The 15,412-nt window shown below is 51.4% G+C and overlaps 1 protein-coding gene across 1 annotated transcript in view; it reads right to left on the bottom strand.

Moving 5' to 3' along the window:
- Positions 1–3,641: 3,641 nt before the first annotated feature.
- SLC37A3 (solute carrier family 37 member 3) overlaps positions 3,642–15,412 on the bottom strand; it is a 38,020-nt gene continuing 26,249 nt past the window's right edge. Inside the window, exons 10-14 of the mRNA XM_007952762.1 lie at positions 13,356–13,457; positions 12,759–12,806; positions 11,200–11,351; positions 5,843–5,908; positions 3,642–3,734 (exon numbers count right to left, since the gene is read on the bottom strand). Of these exons, the coding sequence (XP_007950953.1) occupies positions 3,642–3,734; positions 5,843–5,908; positions 11,200–11,351; positions 12,759–12,806; positions 13,356–13,457 (461 nt within the window). The remainder of the gene's footprint in view (positions 3,735–5,842; positions 5,909–11,199; positions 11,352–12,758; positions 12,807–13,355; positions 13,458–15,412) is intronic.

Raw genomic sequence — 15,412 nt, 5'->3', positions numbered from 1 at the left:
AGACTCTCATGCATCCATAACAGACCGACCCTCACAGACCTACAACAGAGCCTCATGGACCCACCACAGACAGACTCTCATGGACACACAACAGACTGACCCTCACAGACCCACTACAGACAGAGCCTCATGGACCCACCAGACCCTCACGGACCCACAACAAACAGACCCTGACAGAATGGTCAAGATGTAGAGCAGAACGGCCCACTCCTGAAAACACAACCAGCCAGACCTCCAGGACGGGTCGAGACGGGAGGACTCCCCGAGTCTACCACCCCGAGATAATCTTCACACTTGAACCAAAACAAACCCGATGTCCCAAAATAACATATTGGCTAAAATCACAATGATCTCCTGTGAGCACAGCACTCCCTTAAAAGGTCACATACATGAGCCCAAATGGTAAAGAAAAAAAGGTAAGGGGGCAGGGAGTAGAGGAGTGGAACCGAACAAGCAGGACAGAAACAATGCAAATGTCCACACAGTGTGAAGAACGGAAACAAGGCTATGGAACAGCGCGTGCAGAGCCTGGTGAACGGGAACTTCAGCTGCTGTGCAAATATTCACCAAAAACATAGTAAGATAAAAAAAGAAAAGAAATGCGTGAAGTTCACTTCTACTCTGACACATGTAGTGTCACCGTTGAGTCAGAGCTGTCTGCATGGCAACTGGTCTGTTTACCACACACACACAGACACACACACACACACACTGACACACACATACATATATACATCCATGCATATACACATACACTCATACATACACATACGCATTCAAAGACACACACATCCAAGCACACATACAAATACACACACATCCATACTCATACATGTACACACATATACACTCATAAGTACATACACACAAAGATACACACATATATAATATACTCACACTCATACAACTCATACACACTATGCAAGTACACACATATACACCCACTCTTATGCACATGCACATACTTCATAAAAACACATACACTCCTACATCCATAACACATATCCACACACATATGTACACATACACACACTCACACACATACATACCAGGCAGTACTGGGTAAAAGGCTCGCTGCTCACGGTGCGTGGTTCTCGAGGAGCAGCCGTCCTGGAGGCCCAGGAGAGAGTATCCGCCCCGAGGCAGCTGGGTAACTGCGGCAGCCCTCACAGCCTCTGGGTGTTGGCTGCACGTGCAGCAGCATCAGACGAAAAACAGTGGAAGGGCTGTGGTCAGGGTCAGGGGCACGGCCCGATTTGTGTCCTGTTCAACCGTGGTGATCCACGGGGTGTCCACTGGCTGAGTTCTGGAGGACTGCCAGGCCTTTCTTCCTGGTGTCTTGGTCTGCAGGCTCACTGAAACCAGGTCCACAGCGTAGCAACATGCAGCCTCCGCCGACGGATTCCAGCGGGTGCTCTGTGTGAGGTGCTCGACGGGAACACAGCCTGGTCTTTTCACGGAAGGCAAGAGTTCTACCCCTAAAAGCAAACCCTATGAAAACAGGGTAAAGATGGGCAGACGGGTATCGTGTGCTGCCCAGGGAGAGGTGGGTGGAGCTGCTGGGCAGAGGGCACAGCCACATCAGCCTCCCGAGGGCCTTTCCTGCAGGGAAACCAGAGGGAAGCCGACTGGGAGGGCAGGGGTCTGAGGTGAACTGCTGTGGACCGCCAGGTAAGAAGCAGTGTAAGGAAACCTCCTTAGTGCCCTACAGCACCTCAAGCAAGCACCCAACTTAGTCACAAATGTATTTCACATGCCGTTAGACCGAACTGCCCCCAAGACAGCAGCTGTAACCCTTACCCCTGTACTTGCCGATGGGGTCCCATTTGGGAACAAGTTCTGTTAACAAGGTCACAGCCGTGTGGGGTGTGTCTTAAGGAGAGAGAAGCTGGCACAGATGAGGGAAAGACAGCTGTCATGTGCAGATGTCCAAGGAACCGGGCAACGGCCAGGCTAGAGAAGCTGAGACAAGATCCTTCCCCAACCCTGGAGCCGGCACCCCCAATCCAGACTTCCAGCATCCTAACCGTGAGGAAATAAACTTCTCTTGTAGAGTCACCCATTGGTGGGGTTAGTTACAGCCATGCTAGGAGAGCATGACAGCCGCTCGCTGGTGGGGTTTGTTACAGCCATGCTAGGCGACTAAGACAGGGAGAGACAGGGCTCTAGAGAATTCAGTGGGACACACCCCTGGCCAGTCTGCACTGGAGAGAAAACAAGGGCTGAGATCAGGATACTAAGATGCAACCATTCAGATTCCATGGGGGGAGAATGTCTGCCCATGTGTCAGGAAAGGGTTCAACACTACTAAAGGCCTTGTCTGCAGACTCTGAAGTTAAAACCAGGCAGCTCATGCACACTCAGCACAGCACGGGAGCGGGGGACACAGCTTGCAGACGTGACAGGGCAGGACCACCCCTCAGCTCCTCACAGAAGCCGTGAAAGTGCTGGCCCTGCAGGGTTAGCGCAAGACCGCGAGGAAACCCCACAGCATCAACCACACTCTAAACGCAGAGCTCAGACTGGACGTTTAAATGAAACAACGGACGTGCATTTACTAGAAAAGTCAGTTTATTTTTCCTTTCTGTGTTTCGTATTTTCTCTTTTTGTCAGTAATAAGCAGTAAACAGATTGCAAATTGATTCAATAACCTCATTTACAAGTTCAGAAACACGTTTCAGAGTATAAAGAAGCAGAAACAATCCCAAGCCCAACGTGAATCAAGGTTCCTCAAAATTGCACATTGCCCCCTTTCTTCCCTAATTTATGCACACCTCTACAACCACCCTGAAGACACCCTCTACAGTTCTCTAAAGGCCTGATCCCCTCAGGCCCTAGTCATCACAGGTGTGACTCAAAGTCTTTTACGGAGCATCGCTAAGACGACAGGCCTCTTCCTCTGCTCGAAGTCTGGCCATCTGTGCGAGCCCTCGGCACAGGGCCCAGCAGACCAACTCCCAGTGGACTTAAAGTGCCCAGGCAGCTGATCCGGCCGAGGCCTCTGTCTGTGAGTCACCTGTCGGAATGTTCCAGATGACGGATGTGCTGACGGTCTTTGAAAAGGCGGCTGGGTGTGCTCCGGAGTCAACATAAATTCTGAATAAGGACAGGGTGGAGCAGGGTAACAATGATTTGAAGGGATTTTGCTTGTGGAGTGGGATGACTCTCGACAGGATAGGGACAGAGTCCCTGGCAGTAGTATACCCTTCCCGTGAGGTGAGCAGTGGGGCGCATGGTCCAGCTTGGACATCAGGGTTTACTGCATCAAAGATGACCCATTCGCCAAAGATGCAGAGCCAAGGCCAAACGCATGACCCTTCGGTCCGTGGCGCACTGGACACAGCTGTGTGTGCTGTGCTGCTCCGGAGGCTGGAGAATGAGCACCTGTGTCCGGTGAGGCAGGTAAGGCTGAGCGGGGAAGCCTCCAGCCAGCCAGAGGCCAGCAGGTCTGCTGCACGTTCACGCAACAGCAACAGATCACCACCAGTAATCATGTGTGTGGAAAAAGCACCAGGCCCCGTGACCGACAAGCATCTCGCCAGCGGCTGACGGCCAGGGCAGCGGGATAGCCCCAGGTTGTGGTGAGCTCACAGGCAACGTCCAGCATGCCAGCCACCATCCCTTTCTCTGGAGCGCACCAGTCACTCGCTCAATGGGTGAGCCTGCCTCCGCCGCACAAGCTGGCCTATTTCCCTCACAACTAACGGTGAGATAAACACAATTGTACAACTTGTCTGTGAAAAGAAAGAAGAGGGAAAACACAGCAGCAATTTAGCAACTTCTAATGTGGAGGGTCGGGAGCTCTGGTAGCATAGTGGCTAAGACACTTGCCTGCTAACCAGACGGCTGGCGGTTCAAACCTACCAGCCACTCCTTGGAAGGAAGGTTGAGCAATCCTACTTCCGTAGTGATACTGCCTCGGAAACCCAAGGAGGGGTCGCTATGAGTCAGGTTTGACTCGACGGTACATAACAACAACAACAATGTGGAGGGTCAAGGAAAAAGGGGAAGGCACTTATCAAGATGGGCAGACACAGTGGCTGTGACAATGAGTTCAGGTAGAGCAAGGATCAGGGCTGGCACAAGAGCAGACAGTGTCCTGCTTTACTTTACCTGGGGTCGCTATGAGTAAGAGACAACTTGACAGTACCCAACAACAACGCAGCACCCTGGCCTGAGCATCATGACGGAGGGGACAAGCCAGCAATTTAAGCTAACACTTTATCTTAAATGAATCAGAAAATGATTTTTTTTAAAATGACAGTTGGTATTATTACAAAACACTTAATGTTACGCTGCAGTCTCCAAAGGACTGGGGTACAGAAATTAAACCACATGCCATTGGAGAACACAACATGGACACTGGAGCTCTAATCAGACGCCGTGTTTCTCACAACAGACCCGCTTTCCCTTCTCCGAGAGCTTCTCGGAGGCTCACCAGCAGATTCATCAGGAGACAGCTCCCTCTTGGACATGTCAGAATAGGGTACAGGGGACATGGTCCGCCATGGAAACTAGAGGGCCAGCAGGCACAAGCAAGCAGCCTCTGAGAGAGGAGGGACAGACCCAGGCCTGGAGCCAGCTGCACGGAGCACCTGCTGCACGGACCACCTCGGGCCCCTGCGCAAGGCGAGCCGAGCTGGCATACTGTGGTGACCAGGGCTACTGAAGAAACCACTGAAGGCATTCTCAGTAGGATGCCCAGGACTTAGGTGCAGGAGTCCTGCTGGTATAGAGGCAAGGCATCTGGCTGCTAACCAGAAGGACGGCGGCTCAAACCCACCAGCCACTCCATGGGAAATAAACAAAGCAGACTGTTTCTGTGAAGACTGACAGCCTTGGAAACCCTGTGAGGCTGCTCCACTCTGTCCTCTCGGGGTGCCGGGAGTGGAATCGACTCCACAGCAGTGGGTTTGGTTTGGGCTTTGCTTCTGTAAAGACTGACAACCTTAGAAACCTCTGGGGCAGTTCTACTCTGTCCTGTAGGGTCACTATGAGTTGGAACCAACTCAGTGACAATGGCAGCAGGCAGTGGGCAGAGTTGGGTGCAGGAGCCCTGGTGGTGCAATGGTTCAGCACTTGGCCACTAACCAAAAGGCTGGCAGTTTGAACTGTCAGTGGGTCCATGGAGATAGGCCTGGAGATCTGCTCCCGTGAAGCTCACAGCCTAGAAAGCCCTACAGGGCAGTTCTAGTCTCAGGACCGACTGGACAGCACAGAACCCCCACCACACTTAGGGCTCAGGTAGTCCCCAGAACCCCCAGGAGCCCCGTCGTGAGCATCGTCTCATCGACAACGCCACACGCTCGCTCAGAGAGCAAGGCGTCCAAGCACCAGGCACCATTCTGCACCGGCTACTCCCCAGACGGCACAACGTCCCGGCACCGGAGTCCAGGGCACGGCACCCGCTTCCCAGTGCCGGCCTGCTCTGGACTCCACACACACACTACGCCAGTGAGGGTCAGGGCAACACAAACTTGTCATCCCGTGTTGCCTGGCATGCACTGTTACTTCCTTCACAATCTCCACCCTTACTGACAGTGGAGAGGACCTTGGAAGAGGACACTGATTAGGGGCTGGGGACACTGTAAACAGTCTTTCACTGCTAGTTCTTCTGAATTCTAGACAACAATACTCGTTAGACTCCGCACAAAGACAAACGAGGGGCCATCTCATCCTTAAAAAAGTGTCGTCTTTTTAGTAGAATGAAATGTTCCTTTTCACAAAAGAGTCTTTGAAATAAATCATCCAATCTACTGGTTTTGAGAGGTGACTTAAGTAAATGCTTCAAAATAAAGTGATAAGAAAAATGATTAGTTAAAACACATGGACACACACTTACCATGAGAATGAAAAAATAGAAAACCCACATCCATCCAAGTTTGTCCTGGATCAAAGACACCAGATACTGAAAAGGAGAGAGAGAGGGTAACACAGTGATTTGTCATTAGCACAATGAGACCACTGAGATGCAGGTCACACAAGGCTATCCTGGAGGGCAGAAGGGGCAGGGTCATGTACGTGTTTAAGCTCTATCAATGCCCTTGACTGAGGGCTGCAAAGGCCCCCAGACAGAAACTGCCAACAGAAGACATCTAAGCCCTTACGCTCTTCACTATGAAGATGGAAGATGAATATACTCAGGCCCCATTTCATTACTGTCTCTCCCATGAGAGGCATCATAACTGATGCCCTCAGAACGCTTGGTTTTCTAAGGATACCTCCATTCTTCAATCATGCCCTTTGCTCCAAGGAATACGGTACTGCTTTAACAAGCTATAGCATAACCTTGACCTGAGTTCCAAGGATCTAACAGTATCCAACACAAGCTCTCTGATCACACTGCTACTGACATCTGTAAGTGGGGAAAGTTACAGTGAAACAATGTGGCAGTCTGGCCTGCATCACTGCATGACAAGCAGAGGGCTGACTGCCCCACTCTGATGCCACCTAACCTTTTTACAGCATTACTGATATATAAAATTCACCCAATTAAAGCATACAATTTGATAGTTTTAGTACATTTTCAAGGACTCCAGGTGATGCGGTGGCTGCTAAGTGGAAGGTTAGTGGTTCAAATCCACCAGCTACTCCACAGGAGAAAAATGTGGCAGTCTGCTTCTGTCAAGACAGTAGCCTTGGCAACTGGTACACCACGTGATCCGCAGTCTATACAGCTATGAGACCAGAAGAACTAGATGGTGCCCAGCTACCACTGTCAACCACTCAGAGGGGGATCTATGTAGGAAAACCTGGATAGAGAAAAACATGGAACAAAACTCAAAATCAAAAAAAAAAAAAAAAGGCACCAGGTTTGCTGGTCTGATAGAGCCTGATGGAACTACTGACACTATGGCCTCTAGCTGCCCTTGAGGTCTGGAATTGAACCCAGTTCTTGGGTTTCAGCCAAATAAAAGACAGGTGTATAAGCTGAACATTTACATTAGGTAGATATACTCCTTGGAGAGATTAATCATGGGAGATTAGAAGGGCAGTGTATACACAGGGAAAGAGCTCAGGGAGCAGGAGTGCATGAAGGGAAGGACACAGGGAAGAGGTAACTATGGGGAGGAAGTGAGAGGGGAGCTGTTGCATTGTGGTAAACTGTAGTCAATATCATGAAACAAAGGGTACATGATCTGCTGTATGGAAAGTGAATTTGCTCTGTAAACTTTCACTCAAATCACAAAAAAAAAAAGACAGACTGTAGCTTTGGAAACACTGTGGGGCAGTTCCACTCTGTCCTCTTAGGGCCTGTGGGTCGGAATTAACTCCATGATAGGGGGTGTGGTTTGGATTTAGTGTATTTTCATAACACACCCGTCCCCACAATCTAACTTCAGAACATTTTCACCTCCCTCAAAAGCCATCTTGTGCCTGTTGGCAGTTACTCTTCCTCTCCCTGTCCCTGCCGCCCCTGCCCACCCCTCAACCACCATTGGGCTCTTCCGCTGGAGATCTAACTATTCTGGACATCTCACGTGAATGGAGTCACATACAGGAAATGGTCTTTTCTCATGGACTTCTTTCATGCAGCATAGTGTGTCTGAGGCTCACCCAGGTTGGCAACCATTCATTTCTCTTTAGGGCTGAGTAAGTAACATCCCACTATCTGAATGGGTCATAATGTGTTTATACGTTCCTCTACTGATGGGCACCTGGCTGGTTTCCACTTTTGGGCTACTCTGAAGACTGCAGCTGTGAACATCCATGTCAGCGTGGACACTTCTCTTAGGCAGACACTGTGTGTCAATGTTGTCTGTAGTTGGGACCATCCTGTCGGTTCTGACACACAGTGACCCCACGTGACAGAGCAGAACCCCAGAGGGTTTCCTTGGCCATGATCTTTACTGAAGCACATCGCCATGTCTTTTTTACTGGCGTAACTGCTGGGTTGGACTTGAACCAGCAATCTTTGGTTAGAAACTGCGTGCATAACCACCGTGTCACCACACCCCTAAACTTAGTTTCACTGAGCTCCCATTAGCATCAAGGATATACCAACCACTGGAGCACAAAGACGAGGGATGCTGGGCCTGGCACAGCGGACAAAGGGACAGAATGGCACAAGTGACACGTGGCAAGTGCCCAGAAGAGGGATACAAGCAACGGCAACAGAGACATGGAGGAAAGAACAAGTGATTCTTTCCTAGGGAAGTCAGAGAAAGACAGGCAGTGGTGTTATTCGTGGTGGTGGTGGGGGGGGGAGTGGAGACAAGACTGACATACAGTTTTAATAATAAATCAAGGATCTGGGAAAACATCCAACACTGAGCATCAGAGGATAAGGAACACAGACAAGACTTCCTCTTAAGCCTGCTGCCCAGCCACGAGAATGAGGGAATGGGCAGCACTTCCTTCTGAGCCTGCTGCCTGGCCATGAAGGCCAGGCACATGGGGACCGATTTCATAGCCAGGGATCTGCACTCAGTAGGTGAGTCATTCTGAATGAAAGCAAACTCCCTGAAATGCTAATCATCACACACTTATCAATGATGAAAACATTAGTGAAGATGGTGTGGTAGTTAAATTTGTAATATCAACTTGGGTAGGCCTGGTTGAGTGGCTGGGCAGCTGGTGGTAGTTATTCCCCATGATAAGACTGGCAATCAACTCCACAGTGGGATCTACCACAAGGAGCTGAGCAGCTGCCTTTGGGATGTGGTCTGCTTCCAGTATATAAGGAGAAGCCTTGGGGACAGTCTCCAGCTCATGGCACGCTTGAACCCTGCATGTAGCCGTGTCTTTGTTCAGCAGTCTGCCATGCTCTGCCGACCTCGGGACTTACAATGGACTTGAATTAATGGCCTGCTGTGTGGTTTGGTAACAACAGGACTATGTCTTTTTACATATCAACCTTGGACTTGTCAATCAGCCAGCAATGGTCTGAGTGAAGAAAAGCCTCCAGCTCCCATGGGCTGGCAGCAGGAGGCAGAGCTGAAGCCCAAGGCTGAGGGGCTTTCACCCTGCCCCTAAAGCCTGGCACTTTGAACTCGGACTTACAGCCTCCAAACTATAAGAGAATAAACTATTGGTTCAAGTCATCCCGTTTGTGGTATATTTCTGTCAGAGTGGCACTACGTAACCAGAACAGAAGTTAAATACCATCACTTCGGACAAGGCTGCCCACCACTCACCCCACACCCTGCACAGGAAGACGCCCAAGACGGCCACACGTATTCCTTGATTCCCACTCCACAGTGCAACCAACGAGGCAGATTTCCCTGATCTGTGCTAAGTATCTGTTTGACCTTTGGTCTCAAATATCATCCTCCAACCATATTATAATCAAGTATATTCTACAGTCAGGTGACAAACGTAAATGCGCACTATATGCCAGGCACTGCTCTGAGACGGCTGTGGAGTACAAAGCAAACGTGACACCTGCCCTCATGAGCTTACGTTATAGTCGGGGAGACGATGATAAACACACACAGTGTCATGGGGGTAAGCCATAGAATAAGAGGGTTTGTGTCTCCTCAGTACCTGCTCTCTCCTCAGCCTCTAACAACCAGACACTGACAACCCACCCCCACCACTCAAGCCACACCGCCACCTGAAGCAGTCTGCTTCAGAGAGATTTACAGCCTATGGGGAAACTGTACTCTGTCCTATAAAGTCACTATGAGTCAGTATCGACTTGAGTGCAGTGGGGTTCCTTGGTTTAATGTCAACATGAACAAAAGAACAGAGGAAAGAGCAGATGTGTGCCAGAAGAAGTCCAGCCAGAATACTCCTTAGAAGTGAGGTTGGCGAGACATCGTATTTGTACTTTGGGCAGGTTACCAGGAAGGCTCAGTCCCTGGAGAAGGACATTATGCTTGGTAAAGCAGAGGGTCAACTCAACAGAAGACTCTCGACGAGACGGACTGACACAGTGGCTCAACAATGGGTTCAAACACAGCGACGACTGTGAAGCTGCACAGGACTGAGCAGTGTCCGCTCTGCTGTACACAGGATCTGTGATGCAGAACTGCCTCAATGGCACCTAACAACAACAACGTCAACACTAGAAGCCCTGGTGGCGAAGAGGTTAAAGCATTCAGCCGCCGAGAAGATCAGTGGGTCCGCCACTCCACAGGAAAAAAGACCTGGCAATGCTCCCAAACAGAGGACAGCCTTGGAAACACCACAGAGCAGTTCCACTGTCCTGTAGGGTCGCTGTGAGTCTGAACTGGCCGACGGCCGTGGGTTTTAACGTCAACACTGAGGGCATTTTCTCTGTGCCTCCTGTCCATCTGGCCCCTCCTCAGATCCTCTGCCCTGGAGTGTCCCCGCCTCAGGGCCTGGCTCTGACCATCTGGCACACATCCCGAGGTCTTGCCTTTGGTATCTGGTTGTCACTCCCTGTTACAAACCTCACCCACAGTCACAGCTTCAACTATGGTAGCCAGCAGGTGATCCTAAGTCCCCATTTTCCAAAAGCAGTACTCAGTGAGACGTGGAGCACCACACTCTAGGAGAGCAGGACTCAGGACCTTCTCTTCTGAGAGAAGGACTGAATTTAAGCAAAAAAGGCCGATTAGAACAGATCTGTGGCAGCTCAATGTCAGCTGAGGCAACCCCTGAGTTTACCAGGGGGCTTGCTGAAAATACGGACGCCCAGGCCCAACCTGCAAGTCTGTACTCAGCACAGTGTCTACGTCTTCCTGAGGCACCTGGGTTGTTCAGACACAGGAAATGGACGGCCCACCTTCTGAAGCACAGGCTTAGATCTCTGGACGTGGGGGCACAGGGACAGTGACCCAGGCAGCTGCAGGGTCCAGTGCTGTTTCCAGTGAGCACCCATGTCAGAAATGTGCATGTGTGTGTGATATGGGGAGACAGGAGAGCGGAGAGGCAGGGCCTGCGTGCCAGACATCTCAGGACTGCCCCTTCCCTGTGGAGTGCCAAACAGGCCGCGAAGGGCTCGGGGCTGGCCCAGATGGAGCTATCTTCTGAGGTCTTAGCTTATTTCCAGACACAAAGGAAACTTCTGGAAAGAAGGACCTAAAATATGTGCAGGTACCTTCCACGTCAGGGGCATCAGCTGGGCCTCAGAGGAGACAAGGCAGTACACAGCACAGCACACGAAGCCACCCACTGTGCAAGCCATCAAGGTGGGCACTTCCCCTCTGAGGACAGGACCAACTAGTATGGGTATCCACCTAGCCCACCCCACCCCCTCCCCACCAGCCCGCCGCACCCTCACACCCTCACCTGGCCCGCCGCTGCACCAATACTCCCAGTTCCATCAACGATGCCCGTGACTGTGGCCAAAGCCTCGCTGCTCCCTCGGACTAGCTCCTGGCGCCCCAGGTCCGCAGAGATCGCAGAGCTAATCATATTGGAAGGTCCACCGATAAAAAATCCTAAGTCACACACAGAACAACACTTTGTTAGTAAAACATCATTCATTACACAGCCAGGAACCTGCTGAGTAAGGCAACTTCTACTCTGGTACTTTAGTCGGACGTTGGAGAGAAAAGGACAGGGGAGGGACAATCAGTGGAACTGGAAACCTTCCCCAACAGAGTCATCTTCAAAGCAGTCAGCATCCACGCCTCTGAAACCCCATCCTGATTTATGACGCTCCAGTGTATCTACTAGAAGCCAACGCTACAGAAACGGTGGGCGCCTCATCCCTCCTCATCCGCGTGGTGCACGTTCCCAAAAGGCAACCACACAAGTCTGCCACTCCAGTAAGCGGGGCAGCACCCCAAGCATCTCACACAGCAGAGGTAAGAAGGGAGTTACTGAGATGGTGCGGGTGACCCTGTCTGCCACCTGTCCCAGGGGTCATCCTGAGAACTAAGCACCTCTCATTACCAAGTCCCTGTTTTAACCAAAACTCAAAAGCTTCTGAACAGAGGTGCGTGTACGTAGAAGCCAGGCCAGAGCCTCTGATGGCAGCGGGAGCTCCCACCACACCTGGACACGCGTCTGCCCACTCACAGAGGAGAGCACCACCACTTCAGGAGTGTTACCTAGAGTGTGAGCACACGCTCATGTATGTATCACGGATCAGTAGGCACACCGAGCCTAAACACACACACGCTAAATGTTACTGTTTCCAGCACGACTATGACCGGATGGCAAGGATTATACAGCAGGACAGCCAAGGACTGGAATTCCAATTTCACTTCGGTCACTAAGCTCACACGCCCCCTCAAGGAAACCAACTAACTTCTCTAGGTCAGTTTCCACTCCTGCAAACCGAGGGAGCTGGACCAGATGATGAAGGCCCCTCCCAATCCTGCAAATCAGGGTTCAATTCTATTTCATGATAACAAGGGTGCTGTAAGTATCATAAAAGGCCCAGTGTGGGGATGATCTAACACAAGATGTAAGGAAGCACAGCCAGACACACTGAAGGCAGAACAGGGCGCTGTTCCCACCGCACTGGTATCCCCAGCACGACCTTCTGCAGCCCACTGACTCTGTAGAGAAGGCAGACAGTGTTTCCTCTTGTCTTGAGGGCAATGGCTCCTCCACCCTGGAGGCCTTTACCAAGTGCCTCAGAGCTCATTGCTTCCCTGAAGCGTCAGAGCCAGGGCTACAGACACTCTAGAGAAGGCCCACTCTGCCCCGAGGATCATGGCCGACAGCAGCAGAGCAACAGGGCCTGGAGAAGTGGAGAAGGAGGGCCCTTTCTCGCCTTTCGTCTTGTGAGTTCTCTAGAGCCGAGGCCTTGGTGTCACTCAGACCCAGGGAGAAACGAGTCTCTCCTGTCCTTTGTTCACAGAAGGGTGGGACAAAGAAGTGAGGGCCATGCATACCTGTGACCGTCATCAGAAGTGCGTTGATGGACTTGCTGTCAGGAGAGTCTGTGGGGAAGAGGCAGAAGGGCCGCCGTGACCTCACCGCACGGAACCCAAGGCTCCCCAGAGCAGCCCTCAGAGATGTCAGGCTGCCACCTCGCCCAGAGACGACCACGAGCCGTGGCTCCTGTGGCCTCCTCCAGCTTTTCTGGAACACACTAAGGGGACTCTGAGAGAGAAATAAAGCCCTGCTCTTGTTGCCACAGTGCCCCCACACCACCCACCAAGCCCACTAATGACCATCTCCTTCCTCTTTTGAACCTTCTTCCCTTTTATCTCTTTATTGGCTGTAATGCTGCCTCCTGGAGCCTGCCCTCAAACAAAGTCTGCACGCTCCCAGCAAGCCTGTAAACGGGTGACGAAGCTGAGGGCTGCCAGCTTCCTCCCTGACAGACATAAACTACACGAGGCTGGTGTCACCAGGCACTCAGGGGATGAGAGGGGCCACGGCGTGCGTTTGTAGCCATCTCCAGGGGCTCCCCAGGCAGACCTGTACTCACGGCAACCGCCTTCCTCCTCAGAGGTGAGAACCTCTTGGTCACAAAGCATACTCACGACTGTATCCTACAAGGGCCCCGGCAGCCAGCAGCAGGCTCAGCGCTAAAACGGGGGCTCTCTTCCTCAGCAGGTCGGAGATAAAGCCTTGCAGAGTGCCACCTGCATGGGGTGGCAGCAGTCAGCCCCAGCACACCACGGCTTGCACCCTCCCTCGTCTCCCCGACAGGACCCCAACACTGCACTGTCCCCAGAGAGGCTTCCTCCATCAATGCCTTGAGGAAGACTGACTGCTGCGTCACCATGGTGGATGATGGGGACAGGGCCCCCCAGGTCAGACCCTAAAACGTGGACAAACAACAATCACCAAGACCACATGCCAGCCCATCCTGTCTCCCGCCTGAAATAAGCAGTGAGTGGCTCTTGACTTTGCTGCTTCTCATTTTCAAAGACAAGTCATTATCCCCACCACCATGGACCTATCCCAGTCGGAAGTGCCTGCATCGTGTGCCAAAACCCCCTAGTGAGGCTGCTCTGGGGAAGAGAGCAAAACGTAAAACGTGTGTTTAAAATGCAGCTTTTCCTGGACAAACTTGTGAAAAGTCAAAAATAAGAAAGAAAGATCATTCTTTAAGGGTCACACCCCCAGGCACTGACAGCGGCCAACAAACATCCACCACAGAGGCAGGTGGCAGTCAGGAAATCAGACAACGTACCCCCACCCAGGGCCAATCTGCCGCGCAAGACCTCTGTACAGTGTGAAAGAGCAAAGGTGTCACCTGACCCAAGCCAAGGTGTTCTCCACTGCCTCATGTGCACGTGAAAGCTGGGCAATGAGTAAGGAGACTGAAGAAGGCTAGTGCGTTTGGACTGTGGTGTTGGTGAAGAATGTGAACATACCACGGGCTGGCAGAAGGACTAACAAATCTGTCTTGGAAGCACAGCCGGGGCGCTCCTGGCCAGTCCCTGAAGAGTATCACGCTTGGTGAAGCGGAAGGTCAGCAAAGGAAAGGAAGACCCTCAACAACATGGACTGACACCGCGGCTGCAGCAATGCGCTCAAGAGCGGCAATGACCGTGAGGCTGGTGAGGCCCAACCATGTTCCCTTCTGCTGTGCTCGGGCCACTAAGAGTCAGAGCTGACTCCATGGCACCAAACACCACGTATGCAGCGGTCACAGCTCTGTAACAGCTGGGAGAGCAGGGTGTGAGAGAAGCCCTGGGGTCACCTTCAAGCATCCTCTTTAGAACAAAAAACCAAACTCACTGGGGTCAAGTCTCGACTCATAGCAACCTCTCCTTGGGTTTCCGAGGCAGTATCTCTACAGAAGTAGACTGCACAACCTACCTTCTGAGGAGTGGCTGATGGGTTTGAACTGCCAGCTTTCTGGTTAGCAGTCAAATGCCTTAGGCACTATGCCACCAGAACTCACAGTTTGAGTTCTAGGGGCCACGAACCCCAGTGCCCCTCAGACAACAGGCCCCCATCCCACTCCAAACTTAAAGGACACAGCCTTGCCTTTGGCTCTGATCTAAGATAAGGGATGACAAGTTTGAGTGCAATAAGAGGACACACTGTTTGCTTTCATGTGCTCAGAATCCTAAAATATACACATCACAGAAAGGATATCAAGCCTTTGCACAGCCCTATCAGTATGCGCAGTGCAGTGAACTGCTTAACATGGCCCTTCCGGGGGACCAAGTTTGCTGGTCTGACAAAGCCTGGTGGAACCACTGAGACTATGGCCCCTAGCTGCCCTACAGGTCTGGAATCGAACCCACACCTGTGGCTTCCAGCCAAACAAAAGACAGGCATATGAGCTAAACATGTACCTGAGGTACATACACTCCTTGGAGAGAACAATCATGGGAGAAAGAAGGGCTGTTTATGCACAGGGAGACAGCTCAAGGGGCAGGGGAGCATGGAGGGATGGACATAGGGAAGAGGTGACTGTCGGGAGGAAGTGGGAGGGGAGTTGTTGCATTGTGGTAAATTGTGGTCAATGTCATGAGACAGTGTACGTGAACTGCTGTATGGAAAGTGAATTTGCTCTGTAAATTTTCACCCAATTCACAATTAAAAAAAATAATAAGAGAAATAAAATGTAGGCCTTAAT

The sequence above is a fragment of the Orycteropus afer genome, unplaced genomic scaffold, assembly GCF_000298275.1.
Source record: "Orycteropus afer afer isolate SDZICR_OR568_19922 unplaced genomic scaffold, OryAfe1.0 scaffold00358, whole genome shotgun sequence".
Classification (NCBI taxonomy): domain Eukaryota; kingdom Metazoa; phylum Chordata; class Mammalia; order Tubulidentata; family Orycteropodidae; genus Orycteropus; species Orycteropus afer.
Note: the sequence above shows the minus strand (reverse complement) of the source record. Positions and strands in the feature narration are given on the sequence as shown.